Source organism: Ciona robusta, chromosome 14 (genome assembly GCF_009617815.1).
Source record: "Ciona robusta chromosome 14, ASM961781v2".
In the NCBI taxonomy this organism is placed as follows: domain Eukaryota; kingdom Metazoa; phylum Chordata; class Ascidiacea; order Phlebobranchia; family Cionidae; genus Ciona; species Ciona robusta.
Genome location: NC_143248.1, coordinates 4,402,281 through 4,427,388, shown reverse-complemented (window position 1 = coordinate 4,427,388; position 25,108 = coordinate 4,402,281). Strand labels below are relative to the sequence as shown.

The 25,108-nt window shown below is 36.8% G+C and overlaps 2 protein-coding genes across 5 annotated transcripts; one reads left to right on the top strand and one right to left on the bottom strand.

Annotated features, from left to right (window-relative positions):
* The first annotated feature begins 182 nt into the window (after nt 1-182).
* On the top strand, nt 183-8,863 carry LOC149725193 (glutamate dehydrogenase, mitochondrial-like). Its single transcript, XM_089892818.1, has 16 exons — nt 183-335; nt 1,176-1,298; nt 1,706-1,814; nt 2,451-2,544; nt 2,712-2,792; nt 3,228-3,347; nt 3,954-4,129; nt 4,497-4,533; nt 4,818-4,923; nt 5,476-5,569; nt 5,847-5,990; nt 6,398-6,478; nt 6,856-6,979; nt 7,348-7,439; nt 7,725-7,787; nt 8,229-8,863. Exons 1-16 carry the CDS (start codon nt 259-261, stop codon nt 8,346-8,348), a joined length of 1,641 nt encoding a protein of 546 aa, XP_089748944.1. The 5' UTR covers nt 183-258; the 3' UTR covers nt 8,349-8,863.
* Nucleotides 8,864-9,746: 883 nt separating this feature from the next.
* On the bottom strand, nt 9,747-24,343 carry LOC149725192 (uncharacterized). 4 transcript variants are annotated; one of them, XM_089892763.1, is made up of 7 exons: nt 20,274-23,463; nt 19,525-19,872; nt 16,739-16,854; nt 16,339-16,440; nt 14,335-14,406; nt 10,521-10,670; nt 9,747-10,142 (listed from the first exon to the last, which is right to left on the bottom strand). In XM_089892763.1, the coding sequence occupies exons 1-7, from the start codon at nt 23,455-23,457 to the stop codon at nt 9,939-9,941; spliced, it is 4,176 nt and encodes a 1,391-aa protein (XP_089748889.1). In that variant the 5' UTR covers nt 23,458-23,463; the 3' UTR covers nt 9,747-9,938. The 4 variants fall into 4 exon arrangements, with proteins under 4 accessions (XP_089748889.1, XP_089748888.1, XP_089748890.1 ...); XM_089892762.1 differs by having other exon boundaries at nt 19,525-19,881; nt 20,274-23,462; XM_089892764.1 differs by lacking the exon at nt 14,335-14,406 and having other exon boundaries at nt 19,525-19,881; nt 20,274-23,464.
* Between the last annotated feature and the right edge of the window lie 765 nt (nt 24,344-25,108).

Genomic DNA, 25,108 nt, shown 5'->3' with positions numbered 1-25,108 from the left:
TTTAACCAAGTGTGTACAGCGTGGGCACTTAATTGGATGTACGTCTATACTAACATTGGTCTATACAATCTATTTACCGTTCGTGATCAGCAGTTTCGCAATATTTTAAGTTTATCATTGCGTGCTATATATCAGTCTAACAAGAGAATTGACCTATTACTATAATAAAAAAGGAAGACCGCCAATAATATCCCTATAAAATTTGTTTTTAGGTTGCAGCTAGTTTTGTATTATTTTTCACATACGTTTCCTATCAAAATGAACCGAATCTTGGCATTATCACCGTTCAAAAACGCTTTACAACATGAAGCAAAGACAGTTTTATCGTATGCAAGGTAAAGATTTAAATTACTATATAAATTAGTAACTTTAAACTAAAAAATTCTGCTGTTTTATAATTTGTTACATAGGTGTTAAATAACTACCATAATCCAATACACTTTGTAAACTGTCTCCAAATAAATACTTTGATGTTTTAGTAGTTTGTATTGAGATAACATACCCACAATGTATACAACACTCTTTCTTTACTGCTTAAATATTTATTCGCTTATGGTTTATGATCTTGGTTAATTAATAGTTTCAAGCATTGTTTAACCATTTTAATATATTCAAAAATGGCTTCTTTTTAAAAAAATTGGCATATTTATACTATAAAGTTTTTTCCTGAAAATTCGCACAATTCATGTGATTTAAAAGAAAAATCACAAATTGGCTAATGATAATAAATATCGGAACATTGGCAATACTTAATAAAGAAAAATAATATTTAAATATGAATGCTATAGCATCAGCAGCTTTACAGTGATAACTTTTACTAAAACACACTTGAAAGGGGTTTATTTGTTACTAATTTAAGCGATGAGCAGCTGTTGAATCATTGGAATAGAAATGTTTTGCTATCACTTGTTTGCGACACTTTTTAATTTAACCATAGCATCTTTTAATGACTGTCGTTTAATTGTTGATTCCTTTCTCTTCGTTCCTTTATAAAATGATCTTTGCTGAAATGATGCTAAGTTATGTTTATTTCGCAGTCAAAATATGCTAAACCTTTTGATCAAAGCATGTTTTAAAGACTTTTGATTCCCCAATTGTTGTATCAAGAATTTGATCTTTACTTTTCGAAAAGATTAACAAAAAATGACGTTAAATAAGTCATGTTTATTTCACAGTCGAAATATGTCGGCTTCAGCAGACGAAGATGACGACCCAAACTTTTATCATATGGTCGGAAACTTCTTTGAGAAAGGTGCTCGCTTGGTGGAAGATAAATTGGTTGAACAACTCAATGAGCCGTGAGTGTTAATATGGTTAAAGCGGGCTCAAAATACTATTTATATATATAAATATATATATTTATATATAAATAGTTTAAAACTGGTATAGAAAAATACAATTAGCCACAAGTATTAATATTGATAAAGCTACAAGTACAAAAAATTGTATAAAAAAACTGTTAGAAGTTATTTTAATCCCAAAATGTTTTGTTGTTTTTTACACACTATGTATTAATAAAGCTACACAGTATTGTACAAACATATAAACTTCTAACTGGTTTAAAAATGTTACATGCTTAAAAAAAAATTGGCCAAAACTGTAGCAACAAATTGTGTCTCCCGTTTATGTATTTTTGGGCTTAAAAATAGAACTTATAGTGTTTTCCAAACACTGATTCATGCATTATTTTTCTTTCCGGTTTCAGTATTGATATGAAAGCACGACCTAATGTGAGATCTGTAAGTGCTGATGACCAAAGAAAGCGTGTGCAAGGTATATTCAAGATAATGAGGCCTTGCAACCATGTTTTACAAGTATGTGGCATAAGTAACACTATGGTATTTCTAGATAACTGTAGATTAAGCAACCGCCTAAAACCTACCATATCCTGTAACCTGATCTAAACCCATTTATCAGTACTCAGTGGTGTATAATTACTAATTAGTGTATACATACAGTAATATTTTAGTTAATGTAATCTCTATATAAATATGAATATTTAGATCGTCAGTGTTTTAACTGTTATATTTAATGATTTATAAAACATAAAAACATTAATGTTTGCTCCAATTTCGATAGATTGTTTGTATATCCTGTACACGGTTTAGTGTTTACATAACCTAAGCAACACATTTCCATACAGTATATGTTCCAATGTTTATTTTACCAGTGTCTGCAATTTCTGTTTTTAATTTAAAATATTCTATGTAACTCCAATTTATGCACAGAATTTAATGCAAGTACACAATCATATTTAACACATAATGTATATTATATATCAGAAAGCTTATTACAGTATTTTTCTATGTAAATAATACAGTAATGTGATATTTTTTTAATAATTTTAAATGGAAAGTAGGTCCAATTTATGCACAGAATTTATTGTAGGACACCTGTTTTAGTGACTCATATTTACATACATAATACATATATAACACAATATGTAACAGGTCACTTTCCCATTGAAACGTGATAACGGGGAACACGAGATTATAACCGGGTACCGAGCTCAGCACAGTCAGCATAGGATGCCGACCAAAGGAGGTGAGGGGTGTGGCATTTCGTCTGCTCTCATTGGTCAATAGGTGGGCGTGTGTCTGCCCTTTGTTTGATTGGTTGTTCTGTGTGGCATGATACCGGTGCCGCCGGTTTCTGGTCATTGAAATTTCGTAATAGTTTGGTTAATATTTACTTTGTTACATAATACCCAGGTATGAGGTACGCACCTGATGTCAACATTGATGAAGTGAAAGCATTGGCTTCATTAATGACTTGGAAATGTGCAGTAGTTGGTAAGTGCATATACCACAATTCCATTAACTCTATCTATGCATAGATGTCACTTTTTTAACATTGGCAAATAATAATGTAAGTTCTGTTTCAAAAGTTAAGATGACGTGTCATCTAAGACCCAAGGTACCCCAAAGTTAAACCAAGGACTATTAACACATTAAACCGAACAATCATAAATTCCCTATTTTTTTACAATTACTTTTATTTAGCCTTAGGCATAATGCTATGTTTTATCTTTCCTAAGATCTACCTACTACCTAACTACAAAGCTTAAGCTACCTTAATTCCCTAGGGCAGCTTTCTACTTAGATGTCAGATTACACTTTAAACTACATCCATCCATTGCCCTGATCCAATATATACTTCAACTGTAAATAAATAAAAACCTATATTACCCATTTATGAAAACTTTTTAAGTGAAATTGTAAATACAGATGTTCCATTTGGCGGGGCAAAAGCTGGCGTCAAAATCGACCCAAAACTTTACTCTGAACGTGAATTAGAGAAGATTACCAGAAGATTTGCGATGGAGCTTGCTAAAAAGGGATTCCTTGGTAGGTCTTATAAAACTGACTTAAGTTTTAAAACACTTTTTTGTAATTAAATTTGTTCCAAAAAACATTTTTAAAAATAGTTAATTTGTATAAAGAAACCATCATCTTAAAATTATAAATATTATAAAACTTGCTTTGGAATTTTGCCTTCAATTTACTATGCCTATTAAGAATCACTGAGCATAGTCAATGTTATTACCAGTATGGTGTGACCTTTAGTAAAGTATTTGGCAGCGGAACTGTAGTTATCTATTACCACATTGAATGGGGGCAGTCATTAACCTTACATCAGTACACCAAGGTCAAACTACTGGTAAAGCTGTGTCAAATATACAATGCTAGCAACTGAACCTTGAAGAGTTACCACACAGGGTATACGTTTAAAGCACCTTGCTATAATGGTATTTCAACAGCTCATATGTAAAAGGTATTATATTATATAGCAAAACACTTTAAGTCCAACCCAATGGTCTTAAAAGGCTTTTAACACCCCAGGTTTCTGGGAATAGGCCAACACGGGCCTAAATCTCATGCCGCATGGATCGCCACACTGTACTACCTCACCCATATAAATCATAATATAATACGCACTAATTTTGACAATAGGTCCTGGAACGGATGTCCCTGCACCAGATGTAAACACAGGTGCACGAGAAATGTCCTGGATGGCAGATACATACGCTATGACGTATGGACACGGTGATATTAATGCTCACGCCTGTGTAACTGGGAAACCTATCACACAAGGTGGAATACATGGCAGGGTATCAGCCACTGGCAGGGTATGTACCTGTTAAACTATACAATATACGTAGGTTTTATAGCCTGTTGCTCTGTATAACTTTATTTTCTATGGTGCAAGATATGTAAAAATATTTTTATTCTTTTTTTTTGGATTTTTAATTTATTAAAGCGATTTATCTTTAATTTTTTAAGTAAAAACAAACATTTTTACAATTAAACACATTTATTTTTCGAAAAGCTAAAATTTTATATATTTGACTGTAGTGTAAAAGCTGTTTTTTTTTAACTTTTATCTTATTAGTAATGTCTAATTGATTGTATTGCTTACTTTTTAATCTTATGTTATTTGTTAGTAAAATTGATTGTATTGCCTAGTGTTTAATTCTGGTTAAATTTAAATTCCAGGGTGTATTTCATGGGATTGAAAACTTCATTAATGAAGGTAAATTACTAATATTTATTTAAATTTAAAACATTTTCTGTCTTTTTGAACAAGGCTTTTCAGATATTTAAGCATTTGGAAATTCAACAGTTTTAATTGTAAATACTTAAATAACTTAGACCCAGTTCTTATTACTTATTTTGAAACCTTTTTTTATATGGTCTTCGCTATCGTTTTCAAAAAAAATGAAAAAATTTGTTCAAATGTTATGTTATATATAAATATATACATATAGGTTGTGTTTTTTTAATATTATAATTTCATTTTTTTAAACATTATTTCAGCCACCTTTATGAGTGCTGTAGGCATGACTCCTGGGTTTCAGGACAAGACATTTATTATACAAGGATTTGGCAACGTGGGTCTTCACTCAATGCGTTATTTGCACAGGTATGTATTTGTATACCACCAATAAATGTATGTACATAGCACACATTTGTTTCGACCTATCACATATTTGTTTAGCATGTCTGTAATGAATTATTTCTTGTGATGAAATGCTTACATACAACAAAACCTAAATCTATCATAGCATATACTTTCTATGTGTGGGGTCAATGGGCCAACTCTGGCCTAAATCGCATTTCCACTGGCATGCCGTATAATAGGGCCTGGCCCATATAGAATAGACTAAAGGTATAAAAATGTCAAGCTAGAATCACTTAAAAACCAAAACTGATTGTACAAACTAGATATTTTCATCTTTCTTAACTGAATTCTACTAAAACATTTTTGTCTAGCATCGTAGCTCAGTGGTTAGGCATCTTGGTAAGACACTAATTGAACATTGTAGCCGCTAATGGGTTGTAGCACCCTGGGTGTTGGGAAAATCGACAAACTTTGGCCCAAACATGGGTTCCATGGCATGTCACCCAAGCCAAACTATAGGACCTCACCCACATAAAACCATCAGACACATTTAAAGTGATATGTTCTACACAGACATGGTGCGCGTTGTATTGGAGTAATTGAATGGGATGGTTGTATTTATAACCAAGAAGGAATTGATCCAATAGAACTTGAAGATTACAAAGTTGTAAGTTGATATTTGATTTGCATCTTAGTACCGTGGGGTAAGACGGGACATCATATCAAACTGTCCTGATCTTGTTTTAATTAATTACCACTGGTATATGGGGAGTTGTGAGGATGCTGTTTTAAGAGAAAATAAAATGAAAAGGTGTCCCATCTTTCCCACTTTTCCATATTTCTGTTTTTGCAATAGTTATACTGTTTTCGAGAAAATAAAAGGAAAGTGTGTCATTTCTTTCCCTACCCTTGATTTTTTTGTTTTATAAAGAATTATGTTTCAGGCAAACGGTACCATAGTTGGCTTTCCTGGTGCCCAACCATATGAAGATGAAACTCCCATGTTAGAAGTAGATTGCGATATACTTCTGCCTTGTGCGAGGGAGAAAGTTATAACTGCTGAGAATGCACCAAGGATAAAAGCTAGGGTGAGATATTCAAATAATTATTGAATTACCACACTGCAGCAGGGGTTTGGGCATTTTGACAGCTTCTGGTTCGCAAAAAAAATAAGTCTACAATTTGTGGATACTTCAAAAGTAAATTTGTTCTAATATATTTGCATTTATCAATTTATCAGAAGTCTTAAATTCTGCTGTAGATTTGTAAATTTATATCTGAATTATATATAACACTAAAAATAAAAGACCTTTGTATTATATTTATATTACTATATTATGTTTTAAACTAGAAAGCAAACACATAAAACCTGTTAAAATAAAAATGTGTTAAATTTTTTTGATTCATTTTTTTTTAAATTTACATACTCAATGCTATGACAACAAAACAAACTATTACATAACTATATTAAGTATTAAACTATACACATATACAGATCATTGCTGAAGGGGCTAATGGACCAACTACACCAGCAGCTGACAGAATCTTACAAGCAAATGATAAACTTGTTATTCCGGTATAACTTTATTTTATAACTGTGTTATAATGTTACTGAAATATATTACTGTGGTATAAGCTGTATACCACTTGTAAAACACCGTATTTTCTGATGGCGTATAACTCCATGGCCAAACAATTAAGACGCTGTTTTAGTGGCGTGAGGGTACGGTTATAAAATTATTTAATGTTCTTTATTTGCTACCAAATGAGATGATAAAATAGATTGAAACATTATCCTTGTGGGGTAATGACAGTCGTTATAACACGGGTGTTCTGTTTCACACACCTTGTGCCTGCTTACGAGTTACCACGTATATATCTTTGTGGGTATAATACAACATAATGGTAATAAATAACACTGTCATCATTTTTAACCAAGCTTTTACTACACAGGATTTGTACTTAAACGCTGGTGGTGTGACTGTGTCTTATTTTGAATGGCTCAAAAACCTCAACCACGTCAGTTATGGTCGTCTAACATTCAAATACGAACGAGAGGCAAACTACGACTTGCTAGGTAAGAACACTGTATGATTTATGTAACTTATTTATCCTCTCGTGAGGTGCAACTACAGGCATTGTAATACAGGTGTTGTGTTTTATACACCACATGCCTGCTAACAAGTTTGTATGTTTGTAACTTTATTAAATGATTCTTTTTATGATCTATAATCTATGATGTATAATTTAGATAACCCATTAGTGACCATTGGGTTAAAGCAATTGTTTTTAAGGTGTCATTTTCAAGGCTAAATATACCCACTAACGTAGCAACCTTGAACCCAAATACTCTGGGCTAGATGCAGGAGCGCTAACCGCTTTTCTACATCATCAAATGATGATATATAAGTTGCACAAGTTATTTAAACAACCTTATTATTACAGACAGTGTACAGTCAAGTTTAGAGAGGAAATTCGGGAAATATGGCGGACAGATTCCTGTTACTCCTACTGAAGAATTTTCAAAGAAAATCCATGTAAGTCTGTTTTAGTGTAGATTCTTTCACCTTTTTACCAAAATTTTATTATTATTTTATGCTTCTTTTGCGGAGACTGATGATGCCATTTAAGCCCATGATTTTTGTCTGTTACATCTGTCGTTACACCAGATCGTAACTTCTTTATCGAAATAAATTTTAAACAAATTTTTCTTTGGATTTATTTTTGGGGTATGTGTGTCATGGCGCTGTAGTAGCTCCAGTAGGCTTTGAACCTGCTGTCTTCAATTCCTGTTTGATATAACTTGACTTTCATTGTACCAGGGTGCTTCAGAAAAAGATATTGTTCACTCTGGCTTGTCATACACCATGGAAAGATCAGCGAGGGTAAGTGAATGCTTTTGCTTTTAACAAATTAATAATGGTTACATGTTTTCAGTATTTTTCCTATTTGTTTGCAAAGCTGATGTTTTATGATGTCCTTCCACAAAGTGACATAAAAACATTTTTTATAATAAAAAAAGGGAAAATGTTGTCAAATTGAAAATACTTATAAACATAAATTGACCTTAAAAGCTGTAACTTTAAAGTTGTGTTTTTAAAAACATTACCAATAAAACGCTTGTCGCCCACCTTCAGAGAAGCTACAATCTTCAAAATGTGGTGAGGTTCATCTGTTAGCACTACGGGTGTTGGGGTAATGGGCCAACTCTGGCCTAAATCTCTGAGCCCGATGGTATGCCACGCAATAGGACCTCACCCACCTAGAATGGAATACTGCAACACCAAGCGCTAATCCCTCTATTTTTCTTTTCTTTTTTTTACCAGCAAATAATCCATACTGCAAGAAGTTACGAGCTCGGACTTGATCTTCGAACAGCAGCATATGTGAATGCAATTGACAAGGTGTTCAAGGTTTACAATGAAGCTGGTTTTACATTCACATAAATGACTTGTTGGGTAGGTAATGCCACCTTTCTCACAATGGCAACTTCCTATTTATTTACGCACATTTCTTTCTAAAAAACTTTAATTTCAAATCAAAAATTAAATTGCAAACCTATTAATAAAGTCTTGCACTCTCACTTTTTGTTGTTTTTCACTTTTTCTTTTATAGATTCCAAAATTTTCATTTAAAATCTTTGCCCTGTGTCTTAAGTAAAAAATTTGGCCAAAAAATTGTTACAATTTAAAAGATAAAACACCTTTGTTCTATTCTGGCAAATACACAACTAGATAATGAAACGATTTTCTATTTTTTGTGTTTTTTTGAGAATTTCACCCACCATATTACCACCTATTGCCTGAAGCTGTACCCAGGAAAATACAGTGTACATATATTTCCATTGAAAATTTATATCATTTTCGGGTGCAAGAGCTGCTTTATACTTACTAAAAAACAAGAGATACTGTATAGAATGAACGGAAACTTTAAGAATTCAAAATAAAATTGAAAAAATCAACTGTGTGTTTAGTTTGCTGCACCATAGCACGGAGTTTTGTGTAAAATCACCGTTAATTTGGTTGCACACAATGACTTTGGTGGATTTAATTTGAAGGTTTTGGTCTATAGCTGTACAAATACTACAAATAGCCTGTTTAGCTTCAAAAAAGATGTTCGGTTTTTATATACACTAGACAACCTTTAGTGTCCGCTATGTTGGCGCAAATTTAAATGTCTTTTACACTTACGCACACAATGGTTGTAGCGAAGATCCTTGAATCCGTCACCTCTAGGTTAGAGGAAGACGCGCTAACTATTGTGTCTTAGTGCCGTATGTGTACAAATACTATGCGTGTGTGTATTATAGACGTAGGCAACTTGTATTAAAATGTATAACCATATATAAATACTACGTTGAACAAATGCCATTACACTAAATTTGCTAGCCCGTTTAGCTCTTCAAGAAACCGTTTACAAAACACTCCGTCACGGCTTTGTGATTCAATTTATAACCCGCAAGAAGGTGTTAGAGAGTTATTCATTGCTTATCGGTTATTTTTAAGAAAGTCTAAACGCGCGGTGTAGGTCGTAGGGGAATGGGTCAACGCCCTAAAGCCAAAGAAACCCAGCCTCTGAAAAGACACGTACACACATACGTAACCAGTGGTCACTAATGGGTTGTACAAATTGTCAGCCATAAATAAAAACTAAAAGTCCCTTTCCAACTTATATAAATGGTAACTCGTAAGCGACCACGGGGTATATGCAGCAGAACAGCCATGTTATAACTACAGTCGTTGCCTGACACGCAAGGGTAAACAAGTTATATTCTTTCATACAAACGTTTCCATACCCACAAACCATACAAATATTAAACAAACCACTCTCAATAATAAACAATATCGGACGTAAAACTTTATTGCAATAACGGGGAAAATATATACATTATACTCAGCGGTTATTCAACCAAAAAAGTAAACAGCATTCGGCGAGGAAGCGTTTTTAAACTGAAAACAAAAGATACAGACTGTTCGCTGTGCGCAACGTTTACGCCGTCACGCATTGGTTGCATCAAATGCGTCAAACGCGTCAAACTACGACGTAAGATCATTAAGAACGTCGTAGAACTGATCCAATGATTCGTCGAATGAGGCAACGGTGGCTGACTCGCTTTTTATCTTCGCTATTGAGGTTCGTATGTCTTCGGCTGCAATGTCGCCATTATTATTATTTTCGCCGCTAGAGGTCGACGTTGGTGACGTCACAGAGGAGGACTTGGGGGTTGTCACGTTACGCTCCTGTAAAATGTAATTGAAGAAAATGTTGATATAATTTTTTGCGAAGTATTTTCTCATATATGCTACTATACACACTACAGTATACTATACACTATTCGTTGGACTTGATTTTTTTAAATATTTCGTAGCACAGTCCTAGCAGAAAGCATTTATCACAAAACTAGCATTTTCAAGTCTTGGTGTAAATTCTGTGAATCTGGCCCTGAAACATAAAGTTGGACGATCCTCGTAACAAAATAACAACCAGGATCAAGCGCTATGAAATAGCTAACCGGCAAAAATCCATTCCACAAAATTGAGTTTCCCTTTAATTTTAAATTTAACTTAACTTATAAAAAAAATAAACCAGTAACAAAAAAATTACAGATTTAATTTTACCTGAGTATATGTTGTTGTAATTACTGCGTGGCCATTCTGCTTTATAGGTGAAATATTCGAAGATTGGCTCAAACGTTCTTCTTCAAACACTGCCAACTCTTTCTCAATATCCAGTGCTCCCTGGAACATTCCCATCACCTGCTTTGCTACCTGTGTTTCAGGTCGGTACTGGTTAGGTCTGGCAACACTGGTCATTTTTCAAATTTACGGTTTATTTTTCTAAACACCTTGAAAATGAAATAAAGTGGTTATAATTCGATTTTTAACAGGTATTTTACAATTTTAAGTAGGTTAAATACGCTTTTATACAGAGTTAATATATATTTAAAAGATATGTTTATTGCTTTCACACCCCGCCTAATAATAACTGCTACTTCGTAAAACGTGCTTTTAAATATATGACTGACACCTAGTCGAAAACCATACACTGCCAGATCAGCAAATCGCAACATGAAAAAACGACCACTGCCTTCTCATTACGGTCCAAAAAACTGCAGACAATAGTGCAGGAACGCCGTTTACAAACAGACAATACAAACAAACTAGGTTTACGAGTAATACGTACGAGTTGACTCGAAAGTCAGTGTCCAGTGACCTTTCCAGGTTTATATAACCTTATACGTACTGCCTACTCGTTTACTGATGCTCCGGAAAAGGCTGACTTGATTTCCCGTGTAGTGCTAATTGCCAGTGTTTCCCAACCATTTTTTAAACTCCCTTTAACGCGTTATGTTTCTTAAACGTGATGGAATATGCTCAACACTACATTCGCCCACTGATGTATAATGCTCAAATGACGTCACTTTAAAACGAAAACGAATTAACCGACTGGTTACGGCAAACGTCATTTCCTGCAAACGGGCACGCTGGTCGAAAAATACATAACATAACACGCTACGATACCGGTGACGGCGTAAGACCTTTTTCCGAATACTTTCTTAATTTTCAGTCGTTTTTTTAACCTTACTTCCTTTCCCAGTAGATTTGGTTGTTTATTACCTCATAGAGCGAACAAAGAGGTCCTCTGTGACGTGCAGCGCATGATTTAACTTACAAACCGAAAAATGTTGCCAACTCAAATTACGAAACCTCGTTTGGTTTATTTGCACGATTATTCTCGCGAACCCGAAACGAATGTCCCGTAAAACGACCTTCCGCGAAAATGACACTCATCCGTGCCAAAAGCTAAAGAGCTAATAATGTATCTCATTAGGCCGTCTCTAATATTACTAGAACCGCTCAATTAAACTCTCGTTATGACGTCATAATGTTAAATTAAAGCGCGGCAAGATGCGTAAGCGGTATAACTCGAAAACTGTTCACCTATAACCTGTAAACGGTAACTAGTTACTTCGAAAAAATGCCCAACTAGTTTTGAAAACGAAAAACCAGTTATTGCCGCCAAGAATACCTTTTTCTTACATCACTGTGCGGTGCGGTAGAACTGCGCAACATTCGTTTATCAGTGGTTACCAAACGCGGAAAGTGATATCGCTAACTATATGTCGTTACTATTATTGAAACCATTACTGCAGCACTGGTTCTGCATCTGTTTTGGCATCGTAGTCGCTGTTTTGGGTAAAAACTCAATGTGGGTATACATACGTGCTTAATAGACAACGATAAAGACAACACACCAGAAATCCAACCCTAAGGCTCACTCTTAAACGATTAGCGCGGTAGATTATGATTCAAGTACTGAATTCGATACACGCTAAGACAGTAATGTGAACATTTTGCCCAAGCATCAGCACCCACGCACTAGCTAATACTATTTACAAAATAAACGTATTTTACAATAACAAAAAAAAGCGAAATGGTCTCTAAACTGCTTTAAACTTTTAAGCGCTGTTAACTGTATTCTAAACTGGTAGAAATGGCCCCTTCAAAATTACGAGCGGTAATATAGGAAACGGTAAAAACTACTTTGACAGCTTATCTCCTGCCTAACTAGCGTGATTAAACGGTGACAGGCTAGTCTACTGATTGATCGTATTGTCTCAGGTATTATGACGCGTGAGGCAAATGGTTAATTACATGCTATAACTCTAAGACTTCCTAGACGACAGTCAGTTGCTGGGTACACCACTTAACTAGTGATTAATACCAGACAATATAATCGCAACGACTTTCAATGCCAACTCTTCCGTTAGAATTTCGGTTCCCGCTTTGAGCTGCGCCTGCCTTTTACTTTTGCAGTTCTTACCCCAGAAAAGTTGTTTTTGTACAAAATCTCAGGCACGCATGATGCCATATTATCTGCCCCCCTTTTTCGCTTCATAACCGCGCAGTAAACAAGTATTCTTCGTTCCGAAAATTGTTTTTCTAGCTCTAACTAGGCCAGCATTGCTCACTTTTGAGCCATTTTACCCAAGCGTGCCAACAGCATAAATAGACGCGAACTGGCGCGTGCGAAGTGATTTAAAGTTGGACCACCATCGCTCTCAATTATTCAGTATTGTCATGCAATAAGCTAGCTGTCAGGACTCATTATTACTCAATAAAAACAATCTTTCCAACGCCCACCCATTTGACTGCTAATTAAAACTTAGGCCTCAACTTCATATAAGCCAAAGCTAGAATAAACGCCAAATTCGAAAAGAAGATTTGACTAAGACGAAATATCTCAATAAGCATGATTATGACGTCACAATACAGTGCGCACGAATATGACATCACAAAGCCACGATTCTACGATGACGCAGAACTAATCTTCACGTTTCCTTTTATATAAAACGAAGTAACATTCCGGTGGTTTCACCCTGTATAACATGCGGTCCCTTGAATATTTAATTAGAAGGTTTTAAAATCTAAAATCACGAAATCTAGACTTAGATTAATTAGATTTATATTTAGGTATTACCTATATGCTGTCAGCAGTTTTGTACGGCGCTTATATCTGCTGATCATACGAGTTTTAACATACTTATATGGCTACTAGTCTAAAACCTAAATGTTGCAATATCCTTTATTTTTTTAAGTATTTCATATACCTGTCAACGTAATGTGCTGACATTATTATAGCCTATTAAAACTTTCGACAACCGTACTCGCCCACAAACTACGTTATAGGAGAAGAGAGTATCTGAGCAATTCAATATGTACTACAAGTGTTTGTGGTTTACGAATTACTTGTCTATTTGTCACAACGTGTCATTGAAAGGACGTCGCGTTATGACGTCATAATAAATAGTGTTTGGCAACAAGCAAAACCTGACGTACAGCTGCCATATATGGTAAATCTACTAATTATTTATAACGGGTTTAATGTTATGTAAAATATCCTGTGGAAAAGGAAACGGTTTCGGAAACGGATTAATCGTAGTTTATATCAAGCTAATATAGGGCTTAGAAAACACAACTTAAACCAGATGTACTGTATAACAGTTTATGCCTGTTTTTTACTGAATTAGCTACTAGGCCTGTATATTACAGTTAACTTGTAATATATTTTTTTCAAATGTTTTTTCACCTAAAGTAGTATTTTACGGTGTTTTCTTTTTACCTATTTTTAGCGTGTTAGGCCGTATCGTACTAGAGACGTCGCCGAAGTAAAAGTGTCGTCTTCGCGGGCACTTTAGCACACAAATTGCGTTATCATAACCTTGCCACAACTCAAGAGTCAGCGCTTGAATTCGAGTTCGTATTTAAAAGACCACTTAACAAAAATCTCGAGAAAAAGCGACACTTATGCGCGGTGTCGAATGACGTACCTGTTTTGATTGTCAATAGCCTTTACTGTCGCGTCGTAAGTGTTGTTATGATTAAACAACTACATGACTAAATTATGTACATTACGTCATCACATTAATACCTTGTGATCCGAAACGGTGACGTCATCAAAAATGTCATCGTCCAATTGGTCCCCTGTGGTATGGTGACGGTCCTGTGGGTATAAGATGTACATTACATGGGAATTACTCAATTATTGGCATGTAATCTTATTTTCCAGTGATATGATGTTATTACGATGCTTGTAATATATGCTAAAAGTTGTAAACACGAATTTTCAGAACCGAAAATGTTGTTTTAATACAGGACGACTATGGGATAAGATAGATATACCGTTAGCATATAATATCCCATATTTCCTAATCGTGTTTTAACAATTTACAGGGCTGTTTTAAAGTCGTGAGGACACGGTTATGTAATTATGTAAATATTTTTATTTATACCAAATTGGACGATAACATAGTATAGAAACAGGGTTCATCTTACCCTATAATACGCTAAAAATGTGTAAACCCAAATACACAAATCCAGACTGTTGTTTTAAAATACCGTCGCCACACCGAGACTGTTACGTCATAACGAAAGGTCGCTGCGGATAAAACGTTGCTTGTGACGCAAAAAAAGGCGCCACGAAATCGAGTTAATTAACTGAACAGATAACCAAAGTATGTGGATTGTTGACGTAAATATTCATAACGAGAAAAAGTGCATTTGTGCGTGAGTGGTGTTTTGGTAAAAGCAAACAACAAAATGTATGAAAAACTGCGCTTAATAACTCAAAATATGTTCCTATATATACTATACACGGTATAGTTGTATATATAATGTCCCGAACTAGTGAATTACAAACGTAATCGCGTCAGTTCTGCACATGTTACCGTGTCATACATGGTGGCAGTTTACTATACCCCTTGAAAAGGCTATATAGCTTAATTAAGTGATTTTATCAATCCAAGTCGCACCCTACCTACTGCACCTGTATACACTAATTGACATACATGTTAAAATTGACAACATTATCCTAATAATCTAAAGATAAAATTTTGTCTAAATAAACAATTGAAAAAAAGGATACGATTTTATATTTCTTTGAATGTTTTTTTGTTTACAACCAAATTAGACGAGAAAATAAAATGAATATGTGTCCCATCTTCCTCCACCCTATACTATATCATATTTTAACGTGAACCGATTTAACATATCGTGCGAATTTGCTATAGACTAAAATATCTTTAAACAAGCCAAAATGTCACGCTGATATAATCTGCGCACGATAGTAAGTTAAGATATACGCCTGCTGACGTAATACTGCCAAATGTGATTTAATCGATTAACTTGGCAAGTGATCATTGCCTGTCACAGTTACAATCATCTGCTTAAATATGACGTCATTTTCGATATATATTTAAATCAATCATTTGATCTGATGACGTAACTTGGGAAGATCGGTTTTACGTAAAATTATAAAACGGTAATCGAAAAAGATTTCGAACGTGAAATTCGTTGGAATTCATTTTTTGTCGGTTACGTATTTCGTAGCGATTGATCTTGAATGTTATTTCGTAGAGAGAATCGTCTAATTTTATTAGTACGATGTATAAATGAATAAATATAACTTGCTTTATCCTTGTGTGGCCGGAAAACGACAGTCGTTATCACACGGGTTTACCACTTCGTGCCAGCTTACGAATAACCATGTATGTAACTTAGTGAGTGATTGTTTTGTCTTGAGTATAAGCGTTTGGATTTAAAGTCTAAAACACGGCAGAGTACCCCCAAATCTGAGGTACAAAAATAAATGTACTGACAATTTTCCTGCTGTTGCCACCAGATGTAATGCAATTTTCAAAACTCTCTTCTGATAAAACCGCCAAAAAAGCATTTTTACCAACGTTTTGTCTGCCATACGGCGAGACATACTGCAATTCGTCTGCCGTATATATTTATAGATTGTTTAAGGTCTTGCCGTTTGGCACACGAAACGTTGGTACAAAAAGGCTACTTTTTATTTTTACTGGGAAACAATTTCAAAATGCAAGCCAGTTTTTTTTAAATTAAACGCAAATTGAAAATTAAAGCAGTTTACCTTTTCTTCTTGTTTAGAAGCACTGTTTGAACTCAGACTTCGGGGTTTGGCGTAATTTTTATAATCTGGTCCTTTCTTAAACATTGCTCTTATGTCTTTCACCTAGAGTTTTATATTATTAGGAAAATCTTTAAACGACAATATTTTAGTGCATTTGCAAAACCAATATTTAATACTTCACATTAATTGACCAAGTATATTTAAATAAAAAACTTTTTAAAAGTAATAACTTTCCCCCCTTTTTACCAGTGTTAAATTGACTTATAAATCGTTTAAAGTAAGAATTATAGTACTGTGGTGTGGTAACTGTTGAGTATAGGGGCCGTTAACACATAACACATATTATCCCATTTTGCATAGTGTTCAACTGTACATAGTAACACATAGATTCCAAACTTACATTTTTGAGCGGTGCTTCAACAACCCCACTAAATTCTTCGTCATCGGTTACAGAATGGGGTGGCGGTGACGTCATTGTTGCTTCTGGATCTTTTGCGCCATCGTGCGACTGCTCTCCTACCATAGTGGAGTCAGGTTTGAATTTTGATTTATAGTAAAATTAACCCAAGCAAAAACTAATATTCTAGTGTAATGTGACCTTGTGTACTACTGTATGAGAAAAGCAGTAATTTTAACTTAACAACTGCTATACTTTAAAATAGAACGTAAGTACATACTGTTTCACACCACATGCTAATACCATTAACGTGCTTTGCTACCTGTTCGTTGCCTGTAGCAACGCACCGCGGTTTGCGGTAAGACAAGCACAGCCAAACTATTACAATAACTCGTAATTTTTTTTCTTTTTCAAGCTTGCGCTGTTGCTTTTTTACAATCTAGTTATTATATCATTATGCTCATTATGCAAGTTCGCCAAGAAAAGGAAGGAAACGCTTAAATGATTATTAGTTTGAACGCATTTGAACTTAGAGAGTAATCTTGCGTGCATGACTTTGCTTGCAATGCAAAAACGTGGCATAACAACAAGCCATACCAACACCATTTGGTGTATGGGAGAGTAAAAACTTATAATCAGTCGTAAACCTAAACATTTTGTCTTTTTATTTTATTGCATAACAGAATATTTTTTTTTTAAATTGAATTTATATGTAAGCGCTGTTATAATACATGAAACTGCAACGGTACTGATTACAGCAGACTGTATATATGTTTAAATGCATTCGGCTTAACTGTCCTTGCATAAACAGTCATCGCATATTAGGCGATTAACACATCAATTCTCCAGTAGCTCTTTTTTATGTCCTGATATATCCCATATACTCTGCCTAATATTGTACATTCTTCGTGCACACCTGGCAAGATTTCTTTCTAAATTTAAACGCTTAATCACTAAATTCGCCTGACCACATGAAAACGCTTCCTCACGTGAAAATTTCAAACCGCACTAGAATATACAATACCAGCGTATCGCGAACCGTGCCTTGTGGCAAAATTGGTTTGCATCTCCAATAATCGTGCTTCTTTCTTTCCAAATCCGTCGCCTACTTAGGATAAACAACACTTCATAACGGCGTGATGCTACACAGCAGTCAGAGACCAACATAACCAACACTAAAGCTACCACAAGTGCTATAACTAAAGTAACGACTGAACTACAATGTTAAAGTCATAGTATTACATTTATTTTTTAAAAACTTAACTGCTTGGCCTGTGGTATTCGGACAGTGACTATAACTGGCTACGCTACGCGATAATAAAGCGTCACTAATCCAACAAGATTGGCGTTTTATGTGCAAGAATTTACACACTCTGACGTTTTAAACCATATAACGCTGTTGGAATTCGCGTTAAAATGCTGGCATTTCGAAAACACTACGTATTAGACGCTAGGGAATAACTGACTAATGCCTCGCCTACTTTTACGCCTTTAACGATCCGAATTCGGTCGAAGGTAACTAATTACTGGCAAGGGAAAATGCGTTGAAACTGCTTTCTGTTTAATTCTCGTAAGCTCACAGACGTTAAGTAGCGGCGCAGACCAGTATACCAGATTTCGGAAAATTTTATAGGCCTTGGACCAGACACCCATGGGATAACATAGGAAACACACATATTGATATTGATCATCTGTTATGTGTACAGCGCTCGCAATATTGAAGAACGCCCGTTAAATAATTTCGTGTTAATCCATAATTGTGAACATGTAGCGTTTCTATATTGATTTTTCTGTCCGTGGCCCTTGCCGCTTACTGTAGCTCTGCTAAGCTCTGCAAAATGACCATTCGCCGCTTTCTATTCACGTACATTGTCCTGTAAGGGCCACGCTACCTAAGGACAGTCACTGTAACATTTCTACTTCAGAGTCCGCCGCTATTGTTAAGTAACTCTGAACAAACAATCGAGCATCGTGCCTCAATGGGCGTCCACTTAAACAATGCAGTTTATGTTGTTTCTATACTCGGCCGATCTCACTACAAGCTGACCGTGCCCTACTGCAAATACCGGAAACTTGAGTGCCCGATTTAACCATGATTGAGCAGCAGTCTGCTGTTTCTTTTATGGTGACTATGCCTGGCGAAAATTCAACTCGTATCGCTACTACTGCAATACAGTGTGGTAAACATAGCAGATATTGGCAGCGTTCTGGCATCAGCTGCTACACCGCGTTGTTCTCACCCGGTAAAGTAACTGACATATTCGCGCCCCGTTTTGACATTTTCTGACTTCTTTTTTTTGACTGGTTTGACTCGCGCCTTGTTATAAGTATAAGTTAATTTGCGCTTGGACCAAGAATGTTCAGAGAGTAAATTATAGCACTGTAGGGAAAGACGGGACACTTTTAGCACATAATATCCAAACATTTTGTTCGTATTTTAAACAATTATCAACGGTGTATAGGAGTTGTATAAGGATACGGTTTTATATTTTTTTAAATATTTTTTTTTTATTATTTAATAGGACGAGGGAATAAAATAAAAAGCTGTCCCATCTCTCCCCGCCCTACTATATATTCCAAATATAGATATTTTTTCATTTTTAGAACGAACATGACATCCCGTTCGTTTGCTACGAATTTCATCTCAAACGTATAGATTTCAAAACGATTATTGTTGTTTCACATTCAGAGTAATTGAAACATATATGTGCCTTTACAAATTTTCGGTTAAGATTATATCGTAAAGGTAAACATTAAATTAGAAAACTAGCAAATGTAGGAAAACTTACCAAACATGATGCTCACTGAAGACGACTGTGTTCTTGCGTTGTCTCTTACGTGAGGGGTTCTAGAATATTCTACGTTTGACTGGATTCGATTCCTTGCCCCAACGCAGTTTCTCGTCGGCATGACTGGTTTGTCGTTCTTGCTGTTAAACTCTCTTACGTGGTCTCGGATTGGCGATATAGCTACTGCATCTTTTTCACATGTGGCCCATTGCTGTACCCATTTATGATACTCTGGGTTAGCGCCCGGGTTTGTGTAAAAGCTGAGATCTTCTTTATTTTCTGTGGGCGTTCTCACCTTTGCAGACGGCTTCAAAGAAAGTGTTACAGTCGAGGTGTAGCTTTTCGCGTCTTTTACGTCTGCAAATGACATTTTACGACCGTAAATTACAATTAACTCCTCGCTTTATCAGCTGTTTAAAAACACGAACACACAACAGGGAGATTGCTATGAATGTACTATGGGATTTAAAACCACAGCAGTCTAATTACTTCCTGATTATTTCGAAGAACTATAGCTCCTAGTATAGAGTACTTAGCAAAAGATCTGAAAAAAACAAAGGCAACTCCATTTTCAATTTATCTCAAATACAATCACTCACAAAGTTACATATACATATAATTGGTAAGCCGGCGCGAGGTGTATGAAACATATAACATCCGTGTTATAACGACCGTCGTTTCCTGCCACACGGGGATAATGCAAGTTACAATTATTCATTCATCCATTCATTTATTCATACATAGCCTACCTGGTGTTTTTACCCTTGGCGAGGACGCTTGTCTTTTCGCAATAACTTTTTTTTCCAATTTCATTTTTCCCTGCGGCTCTGGACTAGTCGACGGGAAGTCAGGTTTCTTGTGAACTATCGTGACCTTGTTTCTGAAGCTGGAACACTCCTGGGAACTAGTAGTCGAGGTAACTGGTGACCTGTAAGGAGTGGATGCTTTGTACACTTTCTGGCCTTCGAAGGAAACGAAACTCGGTTCGACCACGATCTGTTCGACTGACTTCTCTGCGTTCGAGGTATTCAAACAAGCCTCTGTAATGCCAGAACTTTCCTGCTTGCTGATTGGACCATTCCTATTGATAGACGTGCTTGTTACGTCACTATGCGATGCGACAACGCGCGATTCTATTGGACGAACTTGACTGGAAGCGTTAAGCTCTGTTATCGCTTCACAATTATCATTATGACGTTTCAACTCGCAGCCTTTGCCAAGTACGCTGTCAGGCGCCGCCTGTTTATCTTTACCATGTACGTTATGACCCATATCTATGTCATCATCAGTCATTATGACAATCTTCCTACTAGGAGAAGTTCTCGAACTTTCCAATGCTTGACCAGGACCTCTTATCCCTTTAAGAAGGGTTATCTTCGAACCCCCAACCACCCTTATGCGTCCAGTTCCCTCGCCTTCAATAATAGTTTCCTGTTGGTCATTTCTACTCGGCATTTCTTTCTCATGTTTCCATTGCTCCGAGAGTGGCATTGACGAACTCGCACACACTATATCATCGGCTGTAACCAGCTGTTTGCCTCTCGCTGTACTGCATTCACCATTCAAACCAGTTTCCTGGACCACTAAACGATTCCCGGCTCGCTTTCCCTCATTAAGATTGGATAGAGTAACTCTACACCCGTCCCTATGCGTCCTCGTTGTAACACGAGCCGCTTGCTTTTCATTTTCTTCTTTGTTTGTTTGTTTTTCGGTTGTCCAGCATTCAGCTACAACAGGTAGCTCGCTTATTGTGTTCGAAGTCGAGGTCAGAATTACTTTATGTTCTGAATCTTCATTTTTCATCAAATGCAATACGTCGTCGGTTGATTCTTTTACGTCATCAGAAATCAAAACCTCTCCTTGCTTTTCGATGATGTCCGATTTACTTCTGATGACGTCATGTTTTGTGACGTCATCAGAATTCAAAACTCTCTCTTGCTCTTTAACGAGACGGGGTTCTGAATCCTGCGAACTCGAGGACGAGCTTCGTCTTGCTTTAGAATCTCCATTTCTTACAGAGAACTTATCCACAGCACCCCTGCTGTCAGTTCTAGGCGGTGCTTTGGGTTTTGACCTTATGCAACAGCAAAGCGCAGGCATATCAGCGTGTTGCCCACACCCAGTGCACTTCTGCTTTTTTAAGAATAAAACTGGAGTCGCCAAAGTCGGATTTTCCGCTTCCGGAAACACAGCTTGAGAGATGACCTTACCTGGCAACACCGGACTCGCTTTTGCTGGTTCTTGCTCACTGTATTTGCAGATTACTTTACGGGAAGGACTTTTCGGAGAAACACAGTTACTTCTACCACGGTCTGAGGAGGTCGACCGACTGCGGAGGCGCGTTATTTTCAAGCTTGCATCGTTCAATTGGGAGTTGTATTGCAATGGTACGTTTAATGCATTGGCTGCTGATACGCCAGCAGAGCCACAGCCGTCACATCCATAAATGGGCTCGAATGACGCCATCTTTAATTTCGACGCGCTCTCAAAGTGCTGCTCGTTTAATGGCAGCTTACCGTAGGAGCTAGTTAATGCACAACGACCGCAAGCGTCGGTGAGGTTACTTACCCCCAAGCACTTCCGCTCACATAGGTCCAAACTGTCGGGCGTGAGACTAACACATGAGGCAACAGAGACCTTCCCTGACGTCATAGAGAGCTGGAGCGAGGCGGAGGACAGGGAGCCGAGGGAGCAAAGAGATAAAGAAGACGAAGACCTGGATGGAGCGGAAGAAAACCCAGAAACATCCGCCATTTGTGCTCCACGTACCACTCGATCTAAATTGTCATTTCTTAATTCCCTATGGACGGTATGGTGATTGCTAGATATCAAATTAGAGCCAGGCGTTATGCTTATGGAATCCGAATCGCGTTCCTTTGAGCTGAGACTGAAATAATCCCTCCCGGGACTCAAAGTTACGTCACTGCAAATCTGACTCTTGCTTTGCCTGGTGCAATGGCTGGCATCGTGTTCTAAATTGGAATCAAGACACGAAGTTGTTTTGTTTACTTCTGACTCGCTCAAGGTTGCTGCGTGGTCGTTAATCACGTGGTTCGGTTCGCGTACGGTGATTGGTTTATCAGTTAACGACGCTATGAACCCGTTTGACCCTTGTTTTAAGGGTGCATCAGTTTGATACGTCACAGACGGGTTTATGACACCCGCAGAGCCGAAGCATTGAGCATTAATTGAAATGTCACTGTTGTGAATTAAACTGTCGTGTTGCTTCGTGCCATCTTTCAGCAAGGGCTCATTTAAATCGCCACCCCCTACTGTGAGTTGCTCATGGCTTGGTGACGTATTCTCCACAGTGACGTCATCATCATCGTCACTGTACCGGAACACTTTATCTTCTGAACCAATCAGGTCAGCCACAGAAAATTTTAGATCTTGAAAGTTAATCTCTGGCGTTGTGTCGTCGTTTTCTTCCCTATTTTCCACATCCAAACACTCCTGACTTGAAAGCGTCACGAAATCAGCATTATCCATCGCTGGTTTTAAATGTGACGCAACCGGGGCTTCCCCCTCTGACGTAGCGCTCGGTACGACCCACAACTTCGGAAGATTCGACTCGTCTTCTTCGTCTGTTGAAACTTGTGTTTTCAGTTTAGCATCCTGAAAAATTTTAGAGGCTTTGCTGCGGTTTGATACCAGCAGCTCCATCGCTAGTGTCATCATAGCAGATGGGGGTACGGCGGTATGGGTACATCTCTCGCCACCTTCCTCCATTGTTATAACCCCCTTCCTGCTAAAAAAATCCTCTCTCTTTTCTTCAGTATGAGTTCTTACTTCCGGTGAAACATTTTCCACAAAGTCATTTGCTGAGGGTCGGTCCATTAATCCTGTTTGGCTATTGGGACCCTGCTCCATTATGACATTACAGTGACCTAACCTAAAGTTGAAATACTGCAATAACATATATATTGTTGGCATACAAATTTCGCTGGGTGCTGTGTTATTACATCAAGTGGCCACTTAAGTATCTGTCACAAACCATAAGCAACCACACTTCTTATCACTGGGTTCAAAATACATTGCCATCGTGTTTAGAGTACATCGTGTTTAGAGTACAACATATTCTAATAGTCAGAATTGGAATAAAAATAAGTCACCTCATATTTATGTCACTGTCCATTGAAACAATTTTCCTAAATGTATATTCTCACGTTTATATATATCTATAACTAGTCTTCTTCAATCTCTTTCTCATAAAATGATGCAAATTCAGGCTGTTATCTACATTAAGTTGAAAAAGTAACAGAATATATGCATAATGTCATTATATAACGGTTACTTTTTAAGAATTGTATTTCTATACCGTTGTCTCTGCTTTCTTTGATTTTTCTTTGCAAAAGGCATGAGAACTACCTTCATATTTTTCTATCTTTCCTACATATACTTGATTTCTATACACACGACCAGAGCCGTAAACAAACATGTTGATATACCGACTTCGCACACGAGGTTATGCCATTCTGTAATGTTGCAATAGCTAATACCATGTGTGTAACCCACTGTAGTTATCTCTATGTGGCAGATCGATGGAGTGCCTTCGATTGACTTTGTTAGCGTTAAGTGCTTCAGCTCATTACGCTACTTATTAAACGGCTTTGCTGAAGTAACCTACACTACAGTATACGTCAGGATAAACTAACACAAGCTATCCATGTATAAATCTGGTAATTCCAAATAGGCCAACATAAAGCTTCGCCTTGCTCTTTTCAGTATGTCGTTTTCTTGAGCTATCTCGGACATATATGTTTCCTTGACCTACAAGCTTATGGCCTGAGATATGTGTCCACACAGTAAAGTTTCGACGACTGATTTAACCTACAAAAGTAGGATATGCGTAGCCGTCCGGATCTGTATGATTTGGCACAGTACACAGCTGCTGCATGGCCTCTTTACAACAATTCAGCGTCATCGGACTTGCATCATGGCTTTGTATAGTTTTGTTTTCAAAATAAAGCTTAATTCTCTAGAGTGTTGTTATTAGGCTTGTTTTTTTGTCCGGCTAAAACACGATGCACATTTGCAATTAGTCCGCTGCATATAACCTGTGACATCATAATAAACTGTATGACGTATATACTGCACGGTTGCGTGGCAACAACTGTTTGTATACAATTACTCAAGCTGCTTACTTAAAATTACATTTTGAAAACGGGAGGTAACAAAAAGGATTTAAAATGGAAGGTGGCGATGAAAGTTTTACCCAATGCCGGTCAAAACACTTTCCGACTTCGCAAGACCCGTTCGAGAAAGCGGAGAAGTTTTTCGCCAAGCACAACCTACTGGGAATACTGCAAGATATCACAGCTTTGATTGTGTACAAGCGTCCACACGACCCACAACAGTTTATGGTCGATACCATACAGGAACTAATTCGCGACCGAGGACATGTCTTATCTATGAACTTTACCGGGCCAACAGCATCGTCAAGCCAATCTTCTAGCACCACGTATTCTGACACAACTGTGTCGTTGACGTCTTCAGATTCGGACTACAGCTGGCTATTTTAGAATAGCGTAGGACCGTAATTTTGAAACATTATGCGCAGCGCCATTTGACGAGGGGCAATGAC

Bases quoted from the DNA above. Each gene is read 5' to 3' on its own strand.
- LOC149725193 (XM_089892818.1), top strand. From the start codon at position 259: ATGAACCGAATCTTGGCATTATCACCGTTCAAAAACGCTTTACAACAT. The intron at 336-1,175 runs GTAAAGATTTAA...TTTATTTCACAG, and splicing joins ACAGTTTTATCGTATGCAAG to TCGAAATATGTCGGCTTCAG. The intron at 5,991-6,397 runs GTGAGATATTCA...ACACATATACAG, and splicing joins CACCAAGGATAAAAGCTAGG to ATCATTGCTGAAGGGGCTAA.
- LOC149725192 (XM_089892762.1), bottom strand. From the start codon at position 23,457: ATGCCAACAATATATATGTTATTGCAGTATTTCAACTTTAGGTTAGGT. The intron at 10,671-14,334 runs GTATTAATGTGA...CCTGAAACACAG, and splicing joins TCACCGTTTCGGATCACAAG to GTAGCAAAGCAGGTGATGGG. The intron at 10,143-10,520 runs GTAAAATTAAAT...TACATTTTACAG, and splicing joins TTACAACAACATATACTCAG to GAGCGTAACGTGACAACCCC.